A 17,534-nucleotide genomic window follows, 5' to 3' on the forward strand; every position below is an offset into this window, starting at 1 on the left:
TATATAATAGATATCTTTAAAAACAAAGATTAAAAAAAGGAGGGAGATAGTATTACGGACCTTATATTAGCAGTAGTCGCGCTACTAAAAAGAGATATAAATAGGTTAGTTAAGATAGTATAAGAGGCGCTAAAACTAATTAAGCTATAGAATAAGGGGTAACTAAGTTATATAATAATTATGTTATTGGTTTAAAATATAGGAATATAGGAATGCAGAAATAAGGGTAATATACTAATATATTAACGTGCTAATATACTTAGTATATTTCTTAGGCGCAGTATTATATATTTAAAGGACTATAGTCCCTACCTAGATAGTTCTCTTCTTTATAGCAAATCTTAGAATATAATTAGAGTTAATTTATTAGGTAACCTACTCCACTAGTTATATTTACGTTGTTAACTTTTCTATTTACCTATATACCTAGCCTATTAATAAGTCTACCGTAGTATTTCCTATAAGGCTTTATTATATAGAGCCTTCTATAGCTACCTTATTTCCGCTTTAATAAATAAATAATAATCGCTTAAAATGAATAGTAGTTTGGTAACGTCTCTATATTAATTAAAAGGTAGATTTTTAAAAGAGAGCTTTAAAGCTTTACTTTTAAAATCTCGCGATATACTATATATAATTACTTAATTAGCTTTAGTATAGTTACTATTATATTAATTATAACTTTCTTAGTAGTATAATTAACTATTATAAGTAATGCGTATAGCTTTAGCTAAGTAGCTATATTATATAGTAGATTTTATTAAGTAATAAGCTATATAAGAGCTTTATTAAAGATATTATAATTAATAATACCTTAAAGAGTTCGCTCTTCTTAAGCTTTATATTTAAGCTATCTAGAGGCTTATAAGCTATTTATTATATTTAAAAGGCGCTTTTTTAATAATTACTTTACTTAAAGCTCTCTACCTTAAATCTCCACACTATACTTTTTAGCCAGGTAGGCGCGAATAGATATTAATAAGGTAGAGTTCCATTTATATATTAAGTAGTACTATATTTAATTCTTGCCGTTATAAATAGCTTTATAAGGGAGAAGATTACGGGTAAACTACTATATAAAAGTAGCTAACTGGCACCTTTTATAAGGCAACTTTAGGGTAGTTATAGTTGGTATATTTAGTATAGAGTCGCTTAACGCGTTATCGTTGCCGCTAGAGTAGGTGAACTAATTGGAATTAAGCTTAGAAATAGCAAAGGATATATTATTGTCTTTAATTATATTAGTAAATAAGGGAGGCATGGCGTTAATTAAGGGTAGAGTGGTTAGGAGGGGTATAAAAATTATAAAAATTAATAATATTATATGCGATGTCTTGCAAGATCTAATTTAATATATAGTAATTTTTACTTTCTATAGGTTTACCTAACAAATTTAAAAAATATATATATTATAGGGAGGCCCAAGAGTCATTTACTAATATATTTTGCCTTATTTTACTACCTCAACTTTAAAAATCTTTAATATTTAATATCTTTCAGTATTGAACATATTATATTGATATTGATATTGATAAGAGCACTGCCTAAGCTGGTGGATATAATCCCCAGGCGATGTCATCAGTGGGCTAACGCTCCCACTGGTGAGTATCATTGCATAAACTCCAACCAACACTCTATAGTATCTTAGCGCAGGCAACCTGAGACTGAGCAAGCGTGAATAGGTAAGCATATATTGACTGTGAGAGTAGATCCTAAGTCCTCGGAACCACTCAATACCTACTTAAACTAAAACCATTTTTGCTCTCTCCCACTGAAGCTGCTCGATCGCTAAGATGTTGGGAAGGACAGGTAGGTTGGCTTGAAGTTGGCAGACAGTCGCGTAAGGTTTGCCAACCCCTCCATTCAGCTTGACATACACCACGAATACATCCAACACCATAACTATCCGGCGTCCACATCATACCCCAACAAACAACCAACCAATCCCATCCATCCACCCACTCGCCCATTCCAATCCTTATCCAAAAACCCGCAAGTCCACAACACGCTAAAGATTTTGTGTGGGAAGCCACACACGCTTGTTTGTACGCAAAATTCCATATTCACTCAAATAGCTCGTATCAAGAAGCATCAAGAATGTTGGTGCATCATCAAGCCTCATGTAAGAAGCACAATGTAGCTTTCAGAGAGGGATAAAAAAGAAGTGCAGAGGGCAAAGAAGCGCAGAGGGCAAAGAAGGGAGGGAGAAACATGTCATATGCCGTTATCACAAAAAACGCCCAACTCTCAAAACTGAACAGTCTAACCGAGAAGGAGAACACCAAACATCATCCAACTCTAGCCAGCATATGCAGTTACCGCTGCTTCTTGACCTCTGCCGCCCATCCCTCAATCCCTTCGCCTTTGCTGCCGATAGGTATGTCTAACTTCACGTCGTCCATGCCTTTTGTGCCATCAAGGAACAAATGACTGCTCATGCCACCAGCGTTGGCGCGGTCTACTGGAATGAGCTCTAGCATCGGGAGGAGGAAGTCGGCAATCTTTTTAGCATCCTCAACGACGAAGTGGTACTTCTCGCGAAGAACATCGGGTAGAGCCCAGTGCCGAAGGCGATGGATATTGCGGAGTTCACCCTTCCGGTTGAAGATCTCTTGCGACCATTTACCGGACATACAAAGAGACTTAGGAAAAGTGCCGAGGAGTTCGATGATTTGGGCGATATGATCATCGTCTTTGCCGTATTTGGTTCCGGACTGCGGATCGAAAAGATAGTCACCGGTGATCAATTCAAAGACCTTATATGACAGGTCAGCGTTGCCTGCGTCTAAGGAGTTAGACTCTCACCATTGCCGCCATACTCCACACGTCAGTACTAGCACCCCATTTACCGCCTAAAATCACCTCTGGTGACCTGTACTGTCGAGTTTGAATGTCGTTGGTAAAATGGTGTCCAACCCAGCATGCGTTTCCAAGATCGGCGATCTTTACAGAAATGACTTCGCAAGCGACATCCTCAGCGATTTTTTCTGGTAATGTCGAATTACTCGAGTTGTTGTTTGACTTATCAAGGCTGATTCCGGAGATGTCTTTGGTCAACAGATCGCTAAACTACATGTCAGCAATGAGGATGGCATTCATGAGTAAAGGTGCTTACGCAGTCTTCTCTCTTTGTTTCTGGACGTCGTCTTCGTTCGCTGGTTTGATACCAAGCCTTTCTGCCATAGAAAGGCCGGATGGTGTAGGTGATGAAACAGCTAGAGCAACACTCATTACAAGACTGCCTTTTGTAGATGGGCTGACACGGGTGGTGGAGTATTCATTACCTAAATTCTCATGCATAATCTTGTTCAAACTTTGGGTATTCCCAGGGTAATTCTGCAATTCCGCCTGGCTGAAACTGGCATTGAGTGGGCTCGGCAGTGGTTGGCTTCCTGTGATGAGGGTCCTTCTCCTCCTTCGTCCATTCCGGTTACTCTCCTCCTTGTTTTTCGTTTCGTCGTTAACGTAAGTTTTGACAATCTGTTCCACGTCGCCAATTTCGATGAGAACGTTTTCAGGTTTGAGATCAGTGTGGATGATACCGCATTCCCGGTGCAGGTAATCTAAACCTAATAAAACTTGTTTTGTAATTTGTTTGACAAGTGGCATCGGTATTCCGCGGTGGTTCCATCGTTTTATTAAGCCTAATAAATTCTCTCCCAACACTTCGAATACCATACATACGTGGTTGCCGTTGGGGCCTTTATGAGTAAAATGGTCGAGGAGACTGACGACGTGTTTCTGGCCCGGATGGTCTTTATTCGCGTTCACAACCCTGCTGAGAAGTTTGATCTCGTCAAGTGCCGTTTCTGTATAGTGCGCTGCAGAGCGTACAACCTTTAAGGCGACATGTTTCCCCGTGGTATTGTCCCTCGACAGCCACACAGTAGAGAAATGACCCCACCCAAGTTTCCGCACAATGGTGTATTTCCCATCCTTGTATTGTTCTCCGACTTGGACCGGGTGGTAACCGCCCTTGCAGTAATCCTCAGAGTCTTCCTCGTCCGCAGTATTTTCGGCCTCATCAGCGGACGATGACGAGGAGGAAGGGGACCGGCTCAACTGGTTCGCATATGCGACTTTGTGATGGGCAAGAGGCGAGGCTGTGTTTTGAATGCTGGAGATGCGCATGATCAGTATCTAGTTCAATACCCATAGCAGGGGCAGTAGTGGATGACATGTTACAGCGAAACCCGACCTACTTATACTGGAAGCTGTTGACCGAGGCTGGAGAGGCTTCCTGGCTCTTCTGCTGCTCTGTTGTGATTATAGGCTTCAAATCCTGACCCTTCCGTCGCTTCTTCCCACCGTTGCCATTGGCGGCCTGCGCAACCTGCTTGGCTTTGTTGATGGCGGCCTTCTTGATATCTGCGCCATTCATCTTGACTTCCCCGCCACCGAGCTGGATATCGACGATAGGTACCGAAGGTGGGTAAGCAGTGTTCTCGGGGCGATCAAGAGATCGGAGCGCGTTGACCGAGACTCATGGAAAGACTCTGCTCGATGAACGAGGTACTTGAGGTGAGGCCACGCGAAAGCGGCCGTGGCAGCAGCGATTTCTCAATTGCTGGTGATCGTCCTAGCCGCTCGTCTCGTCTGGCCTATCTTAGCAAGGCTTCCCCTGATTGGCGCAGGTGGGGTGTTTGCCCAAAGCGCCCTGAGACGCTATGGCGGAGGTGTGGTTTTATCGAGGTTTGTTGATTCGGGAGGAAGGGACAATCGCTATGGGGTGCGGAAAGTCAGTGCAGGCTGTTTGATGGTTGCGGGCTTGGGTAGAGACCAGGTTCGGCGGAAGCTGGGGAGCGATGATGCAACGACGGCAGTGGAGACACAATGCGTGAGTTGCAGTTAGGCAAGAAGACCAGGTGTGGGCGCAGGTTTTATTTCGCGATCTGCATCAAGGCCTTAAGCTATCTAAGACTCGCTGCAACCGCGACAAAAGGGAATCCCGCCAGTCACCATGACTGCATGAATTTTGACCTGGTGGGCTTGCTACGTTCCTGTTTTGTTGCTCGGTTATCGGGCTTGGAGAACCTGGAATACTGCGTGAAGCCGCTGTGCTGATCATCACCTAGCACAAAATGCCCGTGAAAGAAGGCTGTCGAACGCATTTCACGCCAGCAAGCGGCTCCGAGAGAACTTGGCCGTCCTACCGCCCTGGATTTCACTCGGCCTATCATTTTGCAACACGGGGAGTATCTAGGGTGGGTGAAGGAAGTGACCAAGTCAACCACGCTGCCATCCCCATCGCCATACCGGCACAGAAGATGTCGTGCTATCATACAGTAATGTACCTGCTCTGTAAATGGATACCCCAGGACCTCTTGTGTTCCAAGTGCGCCTCCTATGCTGTAGGTAAAGAGTCACCCAGCATCCCAGCCTCCCGTCTGCCAGCCATCCAGCTGGCAAACACCATGCGTATCGATATGAATAACATCCTGAAAAGCAATACGAACGGTTCATAACCCAAGATGCCAACGTCGTGTCCGCTTCTCCTATATACCATCCAGCATCGTTCAATTGTTTTTTGCATATAACTTCAGAGTAACTGCGATCAACTATATTATCTATATTACAGGTACATTTATTCCACTGCTGCCTTTACTTAGCAGTAACGGCAGCCATCCATTTTTGCTCGTCTTTCCTGCGCTGTGTTAGCATTGCTAGCCACGTCGTCTCTTGGCGGAAGACCTACTTGTCAAAGTGAAGCAGCATCCCAAGGACGGGAATCAGCTGTTGTTGATATTTCTTGTCTTTCTGCTCTAGGAACTGAAGTAGGACATTCTTGAGATATACGTAGTCTAAGGAGTTTGACCCTGGAGCATCCGTAGTCTGGCTGGAGGGCATTCGAGATTTGGGCATTGGCGATGCTATTCTCCCACGGGATGGAGAAGACTCGATGGAGGACCGAGATGACTGCACATTTGAGTCAAGTGCTCGGGTCTTCGCGGTCTGGAAAGAACGTAGTTCTTCGGCCATAGCCTTAGGAGGTCAGCCTGATTCAAAATTAAGAAGTGGGAAAGCATCCATTACCTTGCTGGACTTTTGTAGCTTTTCCAGCCTGCTCTGCATTTCATTAAACGCGCGGCGCAGCTCACCCTTTTCCTTTTCCAAATCTCGAGCTTGCTTTTCGCTATCATCCAGAGCGTCACGAAGCTGGCTCATAGCTTGCCTCACTTCAACAGCTTCTTCGCTTGTTTGAGCAACCTTTCGCTCTAAATCCACTTTTTGTCTGCGCAACTCTTTCTCTGATGTCGCAAGATCCTCTTTTTCTTCAATAGCTCGAGCAATCGCCCTCTCCGCATCTCGAACCTTATGTTTCAGATCTTCTAGTTCCCTAGCGCGTCGACGCCCGAATGTGCTAGCCTGTTCTTCTGCTCGGTCTCGTTCTTCAATAGCCAAGTCCAGACGCTCTTGCATTTCTCTGACTCTAGAGTCTGCTCTACCCTGGGCGTCTGCTAAGAGCCTTCGCATCGTTTCACCTTCTCGACTCCTCTCGCTTAGAAGCCTATGAGCGTCTGCCAGCTCCTCTTCAAGACTCTCACCTCGTGCGCGGATCTCCTTCATCTGTGTTCCCATTTCCTGCGTCTGATCTTGCATGCTGTTCATGAGATCCTGTGCGCTAGCGTATTGCGCAGACTTGAGCTGGATCTCATCTCGCAAGCTCTCGGCGTCGCGCTTCAGCTTGGTAACCTCCTGCTCCAGGTCCCTTATTGTTCCACGAGAGGACCTTAGGTCTTCTTGCGATTTTGATAGATCTTTCGAGAGTCTGTCTCGAGCCTCTACAACGTCCTGTCGATCGTTCTCAGACCTTTGTAGGTCTCTTTGAGCTTTCCTGTTTGTCTCCTCTAGCGCGAACCTCTGAGCGGCCTCCTGCTTAATCTTTTCGTTCAGGGATCGAGTATCACTGTCCTTATCAACTATCTGAGATCTGTAACTCGCAATCTCTGATCTCAGGTCTTTTTCACGCGTTTCAAGCCTGCGTACATCCGCCGATTTAGAAGCTAACTCCTCTTTTGTGCTTCGGAGCTCGGCAACTTCATTACGCAATGATAGCAACTCAGGTTGAGCTTTCTGGAGTACTTCTCTCATGTCTGTTAGATCCTTAAATCTCGAACCAGCTAGCTGCTGAGCGACAGATAGATCTGTCTGGAGAGAGTCGGCTTTGAGTTTCAGTTCCTCGAACTCGGCCATTAAAATTTGACGTTTTTTCTCAGAGCTTACGTGGCTCGCCTGACCCGTACGAAGTTCCGCTATTTCTTCCTCGAGTTTTTTCATACTCTCTTTTAGAGCAGTCTTTTCTGCTTGGAGCTCCTTGATCTTATCTTTAGCCTCAACGTGCTCTTGTCCAACGTTAATCAAGTCGTCCCTTAAGCTTTCAATCTCCTCTTTAAGATCGTCCTGATCTTTCAACTTCTTTCGTAGAGCTTCCATCGAGCTTTCCTTCTCTTCAAGTTCACTCTGCAAACGTTCGATGGTCGAAACCTTAGCGTCTAGCTCTTGCTTAAGTTGCACTAGTGATTTATATGCCTGTCCTGACGTAATGTTTGGTGTATCTGTGCTTGTTGTGCCGTTCATAGTGCTGCTGATAGCTGCTGTAGCTCCGTCATTCGTGGGGCCTGGGCTGGCACCCTTTCCGCCCTTCTTCTTTTTCTTGTTTTTCTTCTTAGAAGGGGTGGCCTCGTCAATCTTCAGAGTTACACTTGGGGCCTCAGATTGGCTATCGTTAGGTCGCACAGTGTCGTTTGATTCAGCAATCGACTCTGCCTCTGCCTTTGCTTGCTCCAGTTCTGCCAATGCTTTATCCCTTTTTGACTCAGCGTCTTTCAGCTGGTTTCGCAGATTATTCACCAGCCCGTTCAGCGTTGCGCTGCGCTTCTCGTTCTTAGCATGCGTTTCATGAAGAACTGCTAAATCAGCCTCAAGTTGTTCCACTTGATTTCGAAGCCGGTCCTCCTCATCACTTTCAAGGGCCTTGGTTCTAGCGGCTTGGAGCTCTTCCAATTCCTTTTTGGCAGTTTCAGCCCTAGCTCTAAGGTCTGCCACGGTTTCTTCATGGTTTGTTTGCTCCTCTTGGCGACCGTTGAGCTCCTGTTCCGCAGTTTGTAGTTTAGATTTTAGCTCTTCGACGGTTATCTCAAGGATTTTCCGTTGCTCATCCATGTCTCGTTCAGAGCGTTCTTTGGTATCTTTGAAAGTTTGTAGATCCCTAGTTGCTGTTTCCAAGTTTTGAACCAGTTGTTCTGCGGACTCTTGTGCTACGGAGAGATCACTCTTAAGGGCTTTGTTTTCTTGCTCGAGCTCTTGAACCTTCTCTTCACGTTCCTGGAGTTGTGATTGCAGACGTGGAAGTTCGCTATCGTAAGAAAAGAATTCCTCGCTCTCTTCGACTGGTGGTTCTGAAGGCGAGCCAGCATCCGCAGTTGCGCTTGGAGACTTTATAGTGTCAGATTCTAAAGAGTCAATCGACTTATGAGCTCTTTCCGAAGGGTTGTTTGCACTTTCAAGCGTGTCCTCAGATTCGCTGGCCGTTAGTGACTGCAATCGTGCAACCTCCTCTGATGCGTCCTTAGCCCGCTTCTCAGCTTCCTCAAAAATTTTATTCAGCTCATCACGCTCTTTGGAGACCCTTTTCAATTCGTCCATGACCATGTCGCCTTTGCGGTTGACCTGGTTGAGGTATTCCACGAAAGCACTAGGATCGCTAATGGAGGTCAAAGGTGTATTCTCACGAAGGGAGGCTTCGAAGGTTTCAATCGTGCCAACTCTAGCGTGTGCGATTCGATATGACCTAAGGAGCTCTACGTCCGCGTTAGAACATGCCATTCATAGAAGGCTCAAAACAGAGATACATACCGGAGTACTTCGACTCAAGCCTCTCCAGTTTCCGTAGTTTGGTCCGTACCTCTTGGGGTAGCTCAGCCTGGCCACTTAGCGTAGCATCCCTTGCTTGCTCCTTCCCGTTCTCCTCCTTGTCCTTGCCGCTATTGTCAGTCTGTGTTACGTCGGATGCCTCAGCCTTCTCCTTGGGACGAGGAGTGCCGGCACGACTTGGCTCGTCATCTTCTCCTATGACAAAATCAGGGTCGAATTCTGAAGGGTCTGGCCCCCTTCCGCTTGGCGGCGCCTTGTTCCCATTGTCCTGATCCTTTGGCCTAGCGGCCCGTTTCGAAGGTGAGATTGCTCGAGAGCCAGGGCGTTTAGAAGTAGAACTTGATCTAGATGGTGATTGCTGAGACGCAACTCTCTGCTTTGCTTGCTCTTCCGCTATACGGGCATCGAGGGCGCCGAGGGCGCCTTTGAAACGCTTCGTGGACCAACAGTCAGTGGGAACAATTGGAGGGTAGGGACAGGATTTATACCTGGAGGCCTTGAAACATATCAGACGTATAACAGTAACGTTCTACTTCAGGAATTCTATTCTATGGCAGTGGCCATAGTCAAAGTCGGTTCTTTAACCATTCATTAACTCCAGCGAACGCCGCTGTTCAATTAGACAGCGATGCCAAGATCGGTGAAATCGGCGTCGCATTGCCGAGCGTCTCAAAAAATAGACCTCGAAAAGCCAGCCTTAAACCTCTCGCATTTCTGCAGCTGACAATCTTGGAACTCGATTATATTCCACAATGGCGGCTGTTCAAATCTCCCTCCCCTTACCAGTACTTCCAGAGGGTTGGTCCGCAGAGAAGGACTTCGAAGCTGTTGGACGACTTACACACGCCACTGATCGAAATATTGAACCAGTTGGCCCACATTTCCTCGCGCACGCTAGGAGAGTATGTCGAATCCCATACAAAAATCACATTTACCAGTACTAATAACACCTACTTATAGAAGCGGCATAAGCGCACATTCTCCGAAGATGACCGCATTCAAGCACAGGTCAATGTCAAAAAAGTCGAGGATGAAGACGCTGGGGAGATTAGCGAACCAGAAGATCCTCTGATGCTTCAACGGGATGCAAAAGATTGGAAGGTACGCCACAAATCATCTGTCGTTTCTACTGGGTAGAGCTAAATATTTTTGTACAGGGACAAGACCACTACGCTGTGCTTGGTCTATCTAAGTACCGATACCGCGCTACAGAAGATCAAATCAAACGCGCCCACCGCAAGAAGGTCCTAAAGCATCACCCTGATAAGAAAGCTGCGGCCGGTAGTACCGAAGATGATTCCTTCTTCAAATGCATACAAAAGGCTACCGAAATTCTATTGGATCCTGTCAAGCGTCGACAGTTCGACTCGGTAGATGAAGGCGCTGATGTCGAGCCACCAACAAAGAAGGAAACTCAGAAAGGTAACTTTTACAAGCTTTGGGGCAGAGTGTTCGAGTCCGAGGGCCGATTCTCAAAGGTTCAGCCTGTACCTAAACTCGGCAACGACAAAAGCACAAAGGAGGAAGTTGAACACTTCTACAATTTCTGGTACAACTTTGATAGCTGGAGGACTTTCGAGTACCAAGATGAGGATGTACCTGATGATAACGAGAACCGCGATCAGAAACGCCACGTTGAAAGGAAGAATCAGAATGCTCGGAGAAAGAAGAAGACAGAGGACACTGCACGCTTAAGACGACTTGTGGATGACGCCCTCGCCCTTGATGAGCGGATAAAGAAGTTCCGCCAGCAAGAGCATGCTCAGAAAAACAAGAAGCGGTTGGAGAAAGAAGCGGAAACTAAGCGTCTTGCAGAGGAAGCAGCGAAAGCGAAGGAAGAGGAGGCAAGATTAAAGGCCGAAAAGGAGGCTGCGGAGAAGGCGGAGAAAGCCGAAGGGAAGAAGGCTAAGGAGGCTGCAAAGAATGCCGCGAAGAAGAACAAGAGAGTCGTCAGAGGAAGCGTGAAGGAGGCCAATTACTTCCACGCTGCTGGTGATGCCCCTGCGGCGCAGATCGAATCAGCACTGAATGATGTTGATTTGATCATCACGAAGATCGACAATGAGGAACTAGCAGCTCTAACGGCACAGCTGAATGGCAAGAAGGATGCTGGTAAAATTAAACAGATCTTCGTTTGTGAGGTAAAGAGGCTTGTTGAGGCCGGCAAGTTAAAGGAAGGCGAAGCAAAGTCACTCACAACATGATCACAGGAATTCAGGTGAGTTTGGATATGTGCATGGTGGCTGCAGTGGGCGATTCAACAAGACTCCAGGCAGGGTCGGATATCCTAATCGAGGCTGTTTTTACTGGTTACTACCTAGTTATGTCATTTGTATAGACACACAATGGAGTTCCATAGATGCGTCACCATTTGTGCCATTTCTGGTCGCTTCAGGCGTTTGACGACGATTTGTTTTGCTGCAGGTGTACCGTGCCTTCCATGCATCGGCGAATTATAGCATATCAGAGACATGGAGTCGGGATCGATATTAGTGTGCATATCCATCCCCGGCTATCCAGACAGCGACGATTGGTAGTGTCTCGGCTCGGGTCCTGATCAAGGACGGTCTCCTTCTCTCCAGCACACAGACTTGTCTGTCCGTCTCGTGTGACTACATACCACAATTGCTCGTCTGTCTGGATGCATGCCCGCCCCCCATCGCATGCCTACTGTGCGCTCGCTACCTACTCATCGAGCCCGCCCAGCCGCTCCTGAGTTCCGACCCTTCTCGCCGCAGCCAAGCGCGAGATGGGCATCACAGCCAAGCCTCCATGGTTCGCCCAAATTTGGATGTGACTTTGAAAACCCTTAAGTGCGCCCTACACCGATCACGATCGCCCTCCATCGTGGTGGAGCCACTTCCGCACCCGAATACCGCCGTCCACGACATTCTGCAGTTCACGTCACCTGTGAAAACGCACGTCGCGCGCAAGGATCCACAAGCGGGAAACGCTCCAGATCGTACTTTCTGCGAAAGGATACTCCAGACGATCTCGTGCCTCCATTTCCTACCTTGAATACCAATCGGAAATCAGGATGGGGTCTTCCCCCACACCTTCCCCAAACTCTGCACCCGAAGCACTACCCAAGGCCTCATACGTGACCCACGCTTCTGCGCCTGCTCTAAGCCCTTTACTACTCCCAGCAGTTGGCGATGAGGCACAAGATGCACGACGGCCCTCCATCCAATTCTTGCCGCACTCTAAGGCTGGACTTCCCAGAGGCAGCCAAAAGCCAGGCCGCGCTCAGCGCCGAATGTCATCACCTCCACCTCCACCGTGAGTACTGAGTATTTCCAAGGTCCCCTCTTCTATCGCACATTGCCCCTTCCACCGCCCCTTTCTGGTTTCATTACTTCCTTCGTTCATGCTCATGCAGAAAGAATTGATGTGTACCTGAGAATGGCGGAGTATGGCTCACACATGTCCTGGTGTGGCTGCTAAGAGATATATCAAGTGGCTTGGACGCCTATATCCCTACTCTCACGCTGCCGCTACTCCCAATCAATGCTAACAACCACATTGTAGTGTATTCCAACCTCGTGTATCCTTCGACACATTCGACAAGCCGGCAGACTTCATCGAAGAAAATTCTTTTACCCTCATTACCAAACACAAAGACTACGAATACACGAAACGATCACGAACGTTTCTGTGTGGTCTAGATTCCAATGATTACTCTGAGTATGCCTTGGAATGGCTTATCGACGAACTGGTCGACGATGGTGACGAGATAGTGTGTCTGAGGGTAGTGGAGAAAGATTCAAACATTGCGGCTGATCCTAGTGTAGAACAAGGGGGATATCGAAGAGATGCGGAACAATTAATGAAACAAATACAAGCGAAGAATGTGGAGAACAAGGCTATCAACTTAATATTGGAATTCTCGGTTGGCAAGGTTAACAAAGTCATTGAAGAGATGGTAAGTAGCGAAGCAGAAAAAGCAATTATATTTGGCTTATGATCATCAGATAAATCTCTATGAACCAGCAATTCTTATCGTTGGCACCCGTGGCCGGAGTCTTGGTGGCTTCCAGGGCTTACTGCCGGGATCTGTATCCAAGTACTGCCTACAGCATTCCCCAGTTCCCGTCATTGTTGTTCGACCAAACTCGAAACGAGCAAAGGCCAAGAGGAAGCGATATCTAGATCCCAACAGACATGGATACAAGGATTTGTTAGACAAGAGTGGTCTGCAAGGTGGACACGTCCTAGATTCGAGCCACAGGAGCAGTCTCATCGAAGAGGAGAGTCAACCAGCTTCTGAAGATGAAGCTGCTGCAGTGGCGGCTGCAATTGGCTACCGGCCACATCTCGATCCAAGTCCTTTGGCTAATATCGAATCTGCGCCATCCGAAGAAATCGAACCGGCTTCTCCAGATTCTCCAGACAGTACACGGAGTGGATACACAGGTGGGGACTCATCTCCTGAAGATCTACGCAGTCCTGGAGTGGTTATGAAAAGTCCTGAACTCCAGAATCTGGACAGTCCGTCTGAGAGCGACGTCAGCAGCAGTGATGAAGACGCCTATGAGGACGGAGGAGTTTCAATGGATCCCAACTCTTCGGTACCAAGCGAAACTTCAACTCACGTAACCAATGATGAAGATGAAGATGTGAATAGTGCACCACTGGATAAATCCAGTCCAATTACAGAAGAGAGGGACCAGCTGACAGAAATCGTCAGGCCAAACCTCATTGAGTCGGATAAGACAGACTCGGTGGATACAGAGAAGCCGAAACAGTAGACATCACATTAGGGCGGGCAAATTGCAACGCGTTTTTGGCATCTTATGAGAAATCTGGCATTATATTTCCTGTCTTAACGTGGGCATTATTTTGACGGCTATAATGAATTCTCGAGTGATAATATTTTTAGATAATAAAGGGGGTTACAGGATAATAGCTTTAAAAATGATAATAGATATATCTGATGACGACTGTGGGGTACGAAAATTCGGACTTGGCGAAACCCAGCCGCGTCGCCTGTGCTCCGTTCCTTTGTAGGTGGTGGTGCAAGGCTCACCTCAGCTTGTTAGTTACATCGCCCAACTCTGAAATGACCCAAGCCTCAACACCAAGCACTGGAGAATCAATGGGAACTGATTCCAAGGGTGCCCCCTGTCAGCCATCCTCCGTAGCCAATTTCCGCTTCTCCCCTATAGCCGAATTCCCACCCTATGATCCCATCCGACGACTGCAATGAGTGTGTGCCGGACTATGCTAAGCGGAAGCTATCCACCTTGGCTTTCTCTTCACTACCTTTCCTTCTTACATTCCTCATTATAGCGATAGCGGTTTTCCAAAAGCTATTCCCGCTACTCTCTGGCCGGCCTCCGCGTAAAGACCANCATGAACCTCAGCTTCTTACTACGAGCTTCGGCTTTCGGGAGCAATCATCAAATACCGGACGGCTGAAGCCCACGGCCAGGACTCTCGCGGGCATTACCTTCTCGACCAACATTGCACTCTCAGCTGTCTTAGTCGAACTCATACTATGCGAAATCTCAAATACGCTTAACCCGGCGGCTAGGAGTTTGGCACTTAAGATCATACTTCCGTTGCTACTGCTCCTCCTTATCATTGCTACGCCGGCATTAGAATTACACTCGGTTATATCTACGGCAGGATGGAACTTCAGAGGATCCCGAAAAGGACAAAGAAGAGTAGCTTGGGTGCTTGAAGGCTTAGGGCTGGCTATATGGCTATTGGCTTTCTGGTACCTAGGGAGAGGTCTACTTGGATCATACTTGCACGAGATATCTTACGTCCGGGACCATAGTATCAGCGAAGGATGTCTAGAGAGGATAGGCATTATTGGAATAAGTCTGATGGCATCACTCGCTGGGTTTGCTGCTGTTAGTTCACTATGGCAAACTTTCGGCGTTAAGTATAAGCCAGTATGTGAAAATTTTCTTCTATCCTTCAAATTTTTGATTCCCGAGCTTTTTTCGGGAGCTCTCCTTTAAAATGTCACACATCTCTTCGCACTGTACTGACAATTCTTCAGGTGACCGAATCAGACATAGCCCGAAAGCAATCAGGCCTTGATGCAACCAACGAAATGCTTCTTACCAAGCAAAGCCGCCTTCGAACCATTCAGCGGAAGATGTCCGAAACTCCGCAAGAAGGCTTTATGACACGCATGATTGGCACTATTCGCGGCAATGCTGACGTCCAGGAACGTAATACCCTACAATTAGAGATTAATGGGCTTGAAACTATGCGCACATCTCTCTCTAACTCGCTACTATCTTTACAAAACCGAAGGCAAGCTCAACTCCACGCGCACACACCCTATGGGCGTCTCTGCAATTTCATCTCGTATATATTTGCAATCTACTGTCTGTACCGCCTATCTGCCACGAGTTTGACTACCGTCCATCGGTTCTCCTCTCCTAACATAAGTTTTTCAAACAGCGATCCCATCAACAACGTACTCGCACTCTTAGCCAAGCATTGGGATCCTTCCCTTGACCGTGTAGCTTGGAGTCGACAAATATCGTTCCTGCTCTCTGGTGTAATGTTACTCGCATCTTTTAACAGCGTCCTCCAAACTTTCCTGCTATTCACCCGCCTTGCACCCGGTATCTTGCATCATGCTCAAGCAAACCTCGCGCTTCTTGTTTCTCAAATAAGTGCAACTTATGTCATAAGTTCTGCTCTTCTGTTAAGGAGCAATCTTCCGAGTGAGGTGAGAAGTGTAATATCAGATGCTTTGGGTGCACCACTTGAGCCAGGATTTACAGAGAGGTGGTTTGAGGGATGGTTTCTAGCGGTCAGTGCGTTGACCGCATTGGGCATTTGGATTGGCAGGGGGGTTCGGGGTGGTGGGTGGGATGATGACGACGAGCTAGGAGACGGCGATATAGAGATGGGGAAGAGGAGTTGATAAGTATGGACCAGTTGGATAGTCGAATTATCAAACCAATATGAAAACATTGCTTCTCCGTCTAAGTACAAAAATAGATATGATGGGTAATACACAATACCTTGTTTGACAGGGTCGGAATCCTAGAGAATGCTTAAGGTGTGCGAGCTAACGTGCTAAACAAGCCAATTTGCCATACTATGTCAGCTCCTATAATCCTGGAGGCCGTTGACGTCGTTGGATGCACCGATGCCCAAAGTGGACGCCAAGAACCGATATGGGAGAATGACGTCGTCGTAGGGCAATTTAATAATGCAAAGCGCTGGGCCATACTAACACTTTTCACACTCCAAATAACTATCTAGACATTTTCCTCAAAGCTACAGAAAACTCAATTGCCATTGAATAACTAGAATCCTTTCCTAGTGAGTCTCCGACTTGCCAAAGCCAACTCTATCCTATTGAGCATTACCCGGCTAACATTCTTGTGCTCAAATACCTTCTTTCATTCCAATACAAGTACCCTACGCCTTTCCGTTGTTCTTATTCATCTTCAAACTCTTATATACCGTTGTCTCCCCTCTCTCTTCCCAGCTACCCTAGTCTAACCCATCTGCCGTCCAAGAAACCCCATCAAAAATGTCTGCTCCAAACGCTGGCCGCCAGTCACCCGAACCCGAGCGCCAGACCGGTGCCCAGCAACAAGACGCACAAGCCAAGCCCAACGAGCTAGGTGGTGCCCCGTCGATGGAGCACGCAAAGGAGGCGTCGGACGACCAAAAGGCAAACCTATCGAGCAACCCAACGCATCCACTTGAGAAGTATGCGGAGGAGAAGACGAGTAAGAAATAGACTAGGGAATCTAGAGAGATGTAGTGGGGTGGAGCATTGGATTGATGTACGTTTAAGATAAGATCGGGGAGAGCATGAAGCATGCTCGAAGGGAGTCACTGGGCTGTGAGAGGAAGTCCAGGAAATCCCAATTGATAGTGATATGGTTAATGGATTTGAGTGACTCTACTTTCCCAATAACTTAGATCTTATATTCATGATTCGCCCATGTGAGCAGTCTTTATGGAAATACCCATTACTTGCCTGATGCCTACATGCCGTCCACTACGGTTGGTTATCAGATGGAGCATTGTGGTCTTATCGATACCCCAAAAAACCCAGGTGTCCTCGAATTTGCCTCGTCTAATGACTTACTGGCGGTATCAGCAACTCTCAACAAAATTCCACTACTGTCATCATGTTCTGCATAAGATATGATGGCTTGGCGAAGCTCGCTTCGCAATCTACCCGCAAAAAATTGAAAACCCCCCCCCTGAGAGCACTCCCAAGCAACAGATGAAGCAAAAACAATGTCCCCAGGGCCTCAATGGAGCAAAACATATGGACACTGTGGGAATTGAACCCACGACCTTTCACAATCACACTATGAGTTGATGCGAAGCGAAACTAACAAATAAGCATTGAACAAGCGGTAGGTCAGGTGGGTGAAACTCACATCATACCCCTAGACCAAGTGCCCAATGGAAATTTGACAGAAAAATAAAAAATATATGACTATTTGTAAGAGCAGGGGTAGCAAGCCTTTTCATGTAAGCCCTATCCTAGCGCCTTGAAAACTTTACAAGAGCATCATCCATCACGGTAAGCTAAACACAGTTGCATATGTATACCAGCCCAAGTTATATATTTCAAATAGCATACCTATCCTTTGCAATATGCAGAACGTTTTTTTCAAGATACAGGTTTTATTCAAGTAACCAATTTCCCCTCTATTCGC

General features: G+C 46.7%; 5 protein-coding genes and 1 non-coding gene across 6 annotated transcripts; 4 read left to right on the top strand and 2 right to left on the bottom strand.

Annotated features, from left to right (window-relative positions):
- Positions 1-2,142: 2,142 nt before the first annotated feature.
- Positions 2,143-4,381, bottom strand: K441DRAFT_715022 (kinase-like protein; the record flags this gene model as incomplete). Its single annotated transcript, XM_067653966.1, has 4 exons — positions 2,143-2,756; positions 2,806-3,064; positions 3,116-4,117; positions 4,203-4,381. 4 exons carry the CDS (start codon positions 4,379-4,381, stop codon positions 2,316-2,318), a joined length of 1,881 nt encoding a protein of 626 aa, XP_067505680.1. The 3' UTR covers positions 2,143-2,315.
- Positions 4,382-9,601: 5,220 nt separating this feature from the next.
- Positions 9,602-11,421, top strand: K441DRAFT_608062 (zuotin). Its single transcript, XM_067645457.1, has 3 exons — positions 9,602-9,776; positions 9,835-9,975; positions 10,032-11,421. Exons 1-3 carry the CDS (start codon positions 9,627-9,629, stop codon positions 11,076-11,078), a joined length of 1,338 nt encoding a protein of 445 aa, XP_067505681.1. The 5' UTR covers positions 9,602-9,626; the 3' UTR covers positions 11,079-11,421.
- Positions 11,422-11,458: 37 nt separating this feature from the next.
- On the top strand, positions 11,459-13,821 carry K441DRAFT_657544 (adenine nucleotide alpha hydrolases-like protein). Its single transcript, XM_067648196.1, has 3 exons — positions 11,459-12,153; positions 12,403-12,796; positions 12,846-13,821. Exons 1-3 carry the CDS (start codon positions 11,912-11,914, stop codon positions 13,620-13,622), a joined length of 1,413 nt encoding a protein of 470 aa, XP_067505682.1. The 5' UTR covers positions 11,459-11,911; the 3' UTR covers positions 13,623-13,821.
- Positions 13,822-13,916: 95 nt separating this feature from the next.
- K441DRAFT_695179 (uncharacterized protein) lies at positions 13,917-15,853 on the top strand. Its single transcript, XM_067652789.1, has 2 exons — positions 13,917-14,774; positions 14,885-15,853. Exons 1-2 carry the CDS (start codon positions 14,055-14,057, stop codon positions 15,764-15,766), a joined length of 1,602 nt encoding a protein of 533 aa, XP_067505683.1. The 5' UTR covers positions 13,917-14,054; the 3' UTR covers positions 15,767-15,853.
- Positions 15,854-16,289: 436 nt separating this feature from the next.
- K441DRAFT_657547 (uncharacterized protein) lies at positions 16,290-16,811 on the top strand. The gene is made up of 2 exons (XM_067648197.1): positions 16,290-16,315; positions 16,371-16,811. The coding sequence occupies exon 2, from the start codon at positions 16,385-16,387 to the stop codon at positions 16,595-16,597; it is 213 nt and encodes a 70-aa protein (XP_067505684.1). The 5' UTR covers positions 16,290-16,315; positions 16,371-16,384; the 3' UTR covers positions 16,598-16,811.
- A 327-nt stretch (positions 16,812-17,138) lies between these two features.
- On the bottom strand, positions 17,139-17,276 carry K441DRAFT_t15. The gene has a single exon. It is a non-coding gene; the product is annotated as a tRNA-Val (tRNA).
- Between the last annotated feature and the right edge of the window lie 258 nt (positions 17,277-17,534).

The sequence above is a fragment of the Cenococcum geophilum genome (genome assembly GCF_001692895.1).
Source record: "Cenococcum geophilum 1.58 unplaced genomic scaffold K441scaffold_14, whole genome shotgun sequence".
Classification (NCBI taxonomy): Eukaryota; Fungi; Ascomycota; class Dothideomycetes; order Gloniales; family Gloniaceae; genus Cenococcum; species Cenococcum geophilum.

Bases quoted from the DNA above. Each gene is read 5' to 3' on its own strand.
- K441DRAFT_657544 (XM_067648196.1), top strand. From the start codon at position 11,912: ATGGGGTCTTCCCCCACACCTTCCCCAAACTCTGCACCCGAAGCACTA. The intron at 12,154-12,402 runs GTGAGTACTGAG...ACCACATTGTAG, and splicing joins TCATCACCTCCACCTCCACC to TGTATTCCAACCTCGTGTAT. The intron at 12,797-12,845 runs GTAAGTAGCGAA...TATGATCATCAG, and splicing joins ACAAAGTCATTGAAGAGATG to ATAAATCTCTATGAACCAGC.
- K441DRAFT_608062 (XM_067645457.1), top strand. From the start codon at position 9,627: ATGGCGGCTGTTCAAATCTCCCTCCCCTTACCAGTACTTCCAGAGGGT. The intron at 9,777-9,834 runs GTATGTCGAATC...ACCTACTTATAG, and splicing joins TCCTCGCGCACGCTAGGAGA to AAGCGGCATAAGCGCACATT. The intron at 9,976-10,031 runs GTACGCCACAAA...ATTTTTGTACAG, and splicing joins GGGATGCAAAAGATTGGAAG to GGACAAGACCACTACGCTGT.
- K441DRAFT_657547 (XM_067648197.1), top strand. From the start codon at position 16,385: ATGTCTGCTCCAAACGCTGGCCGCCAGTCACCCGAACCCGAGCGCCAG.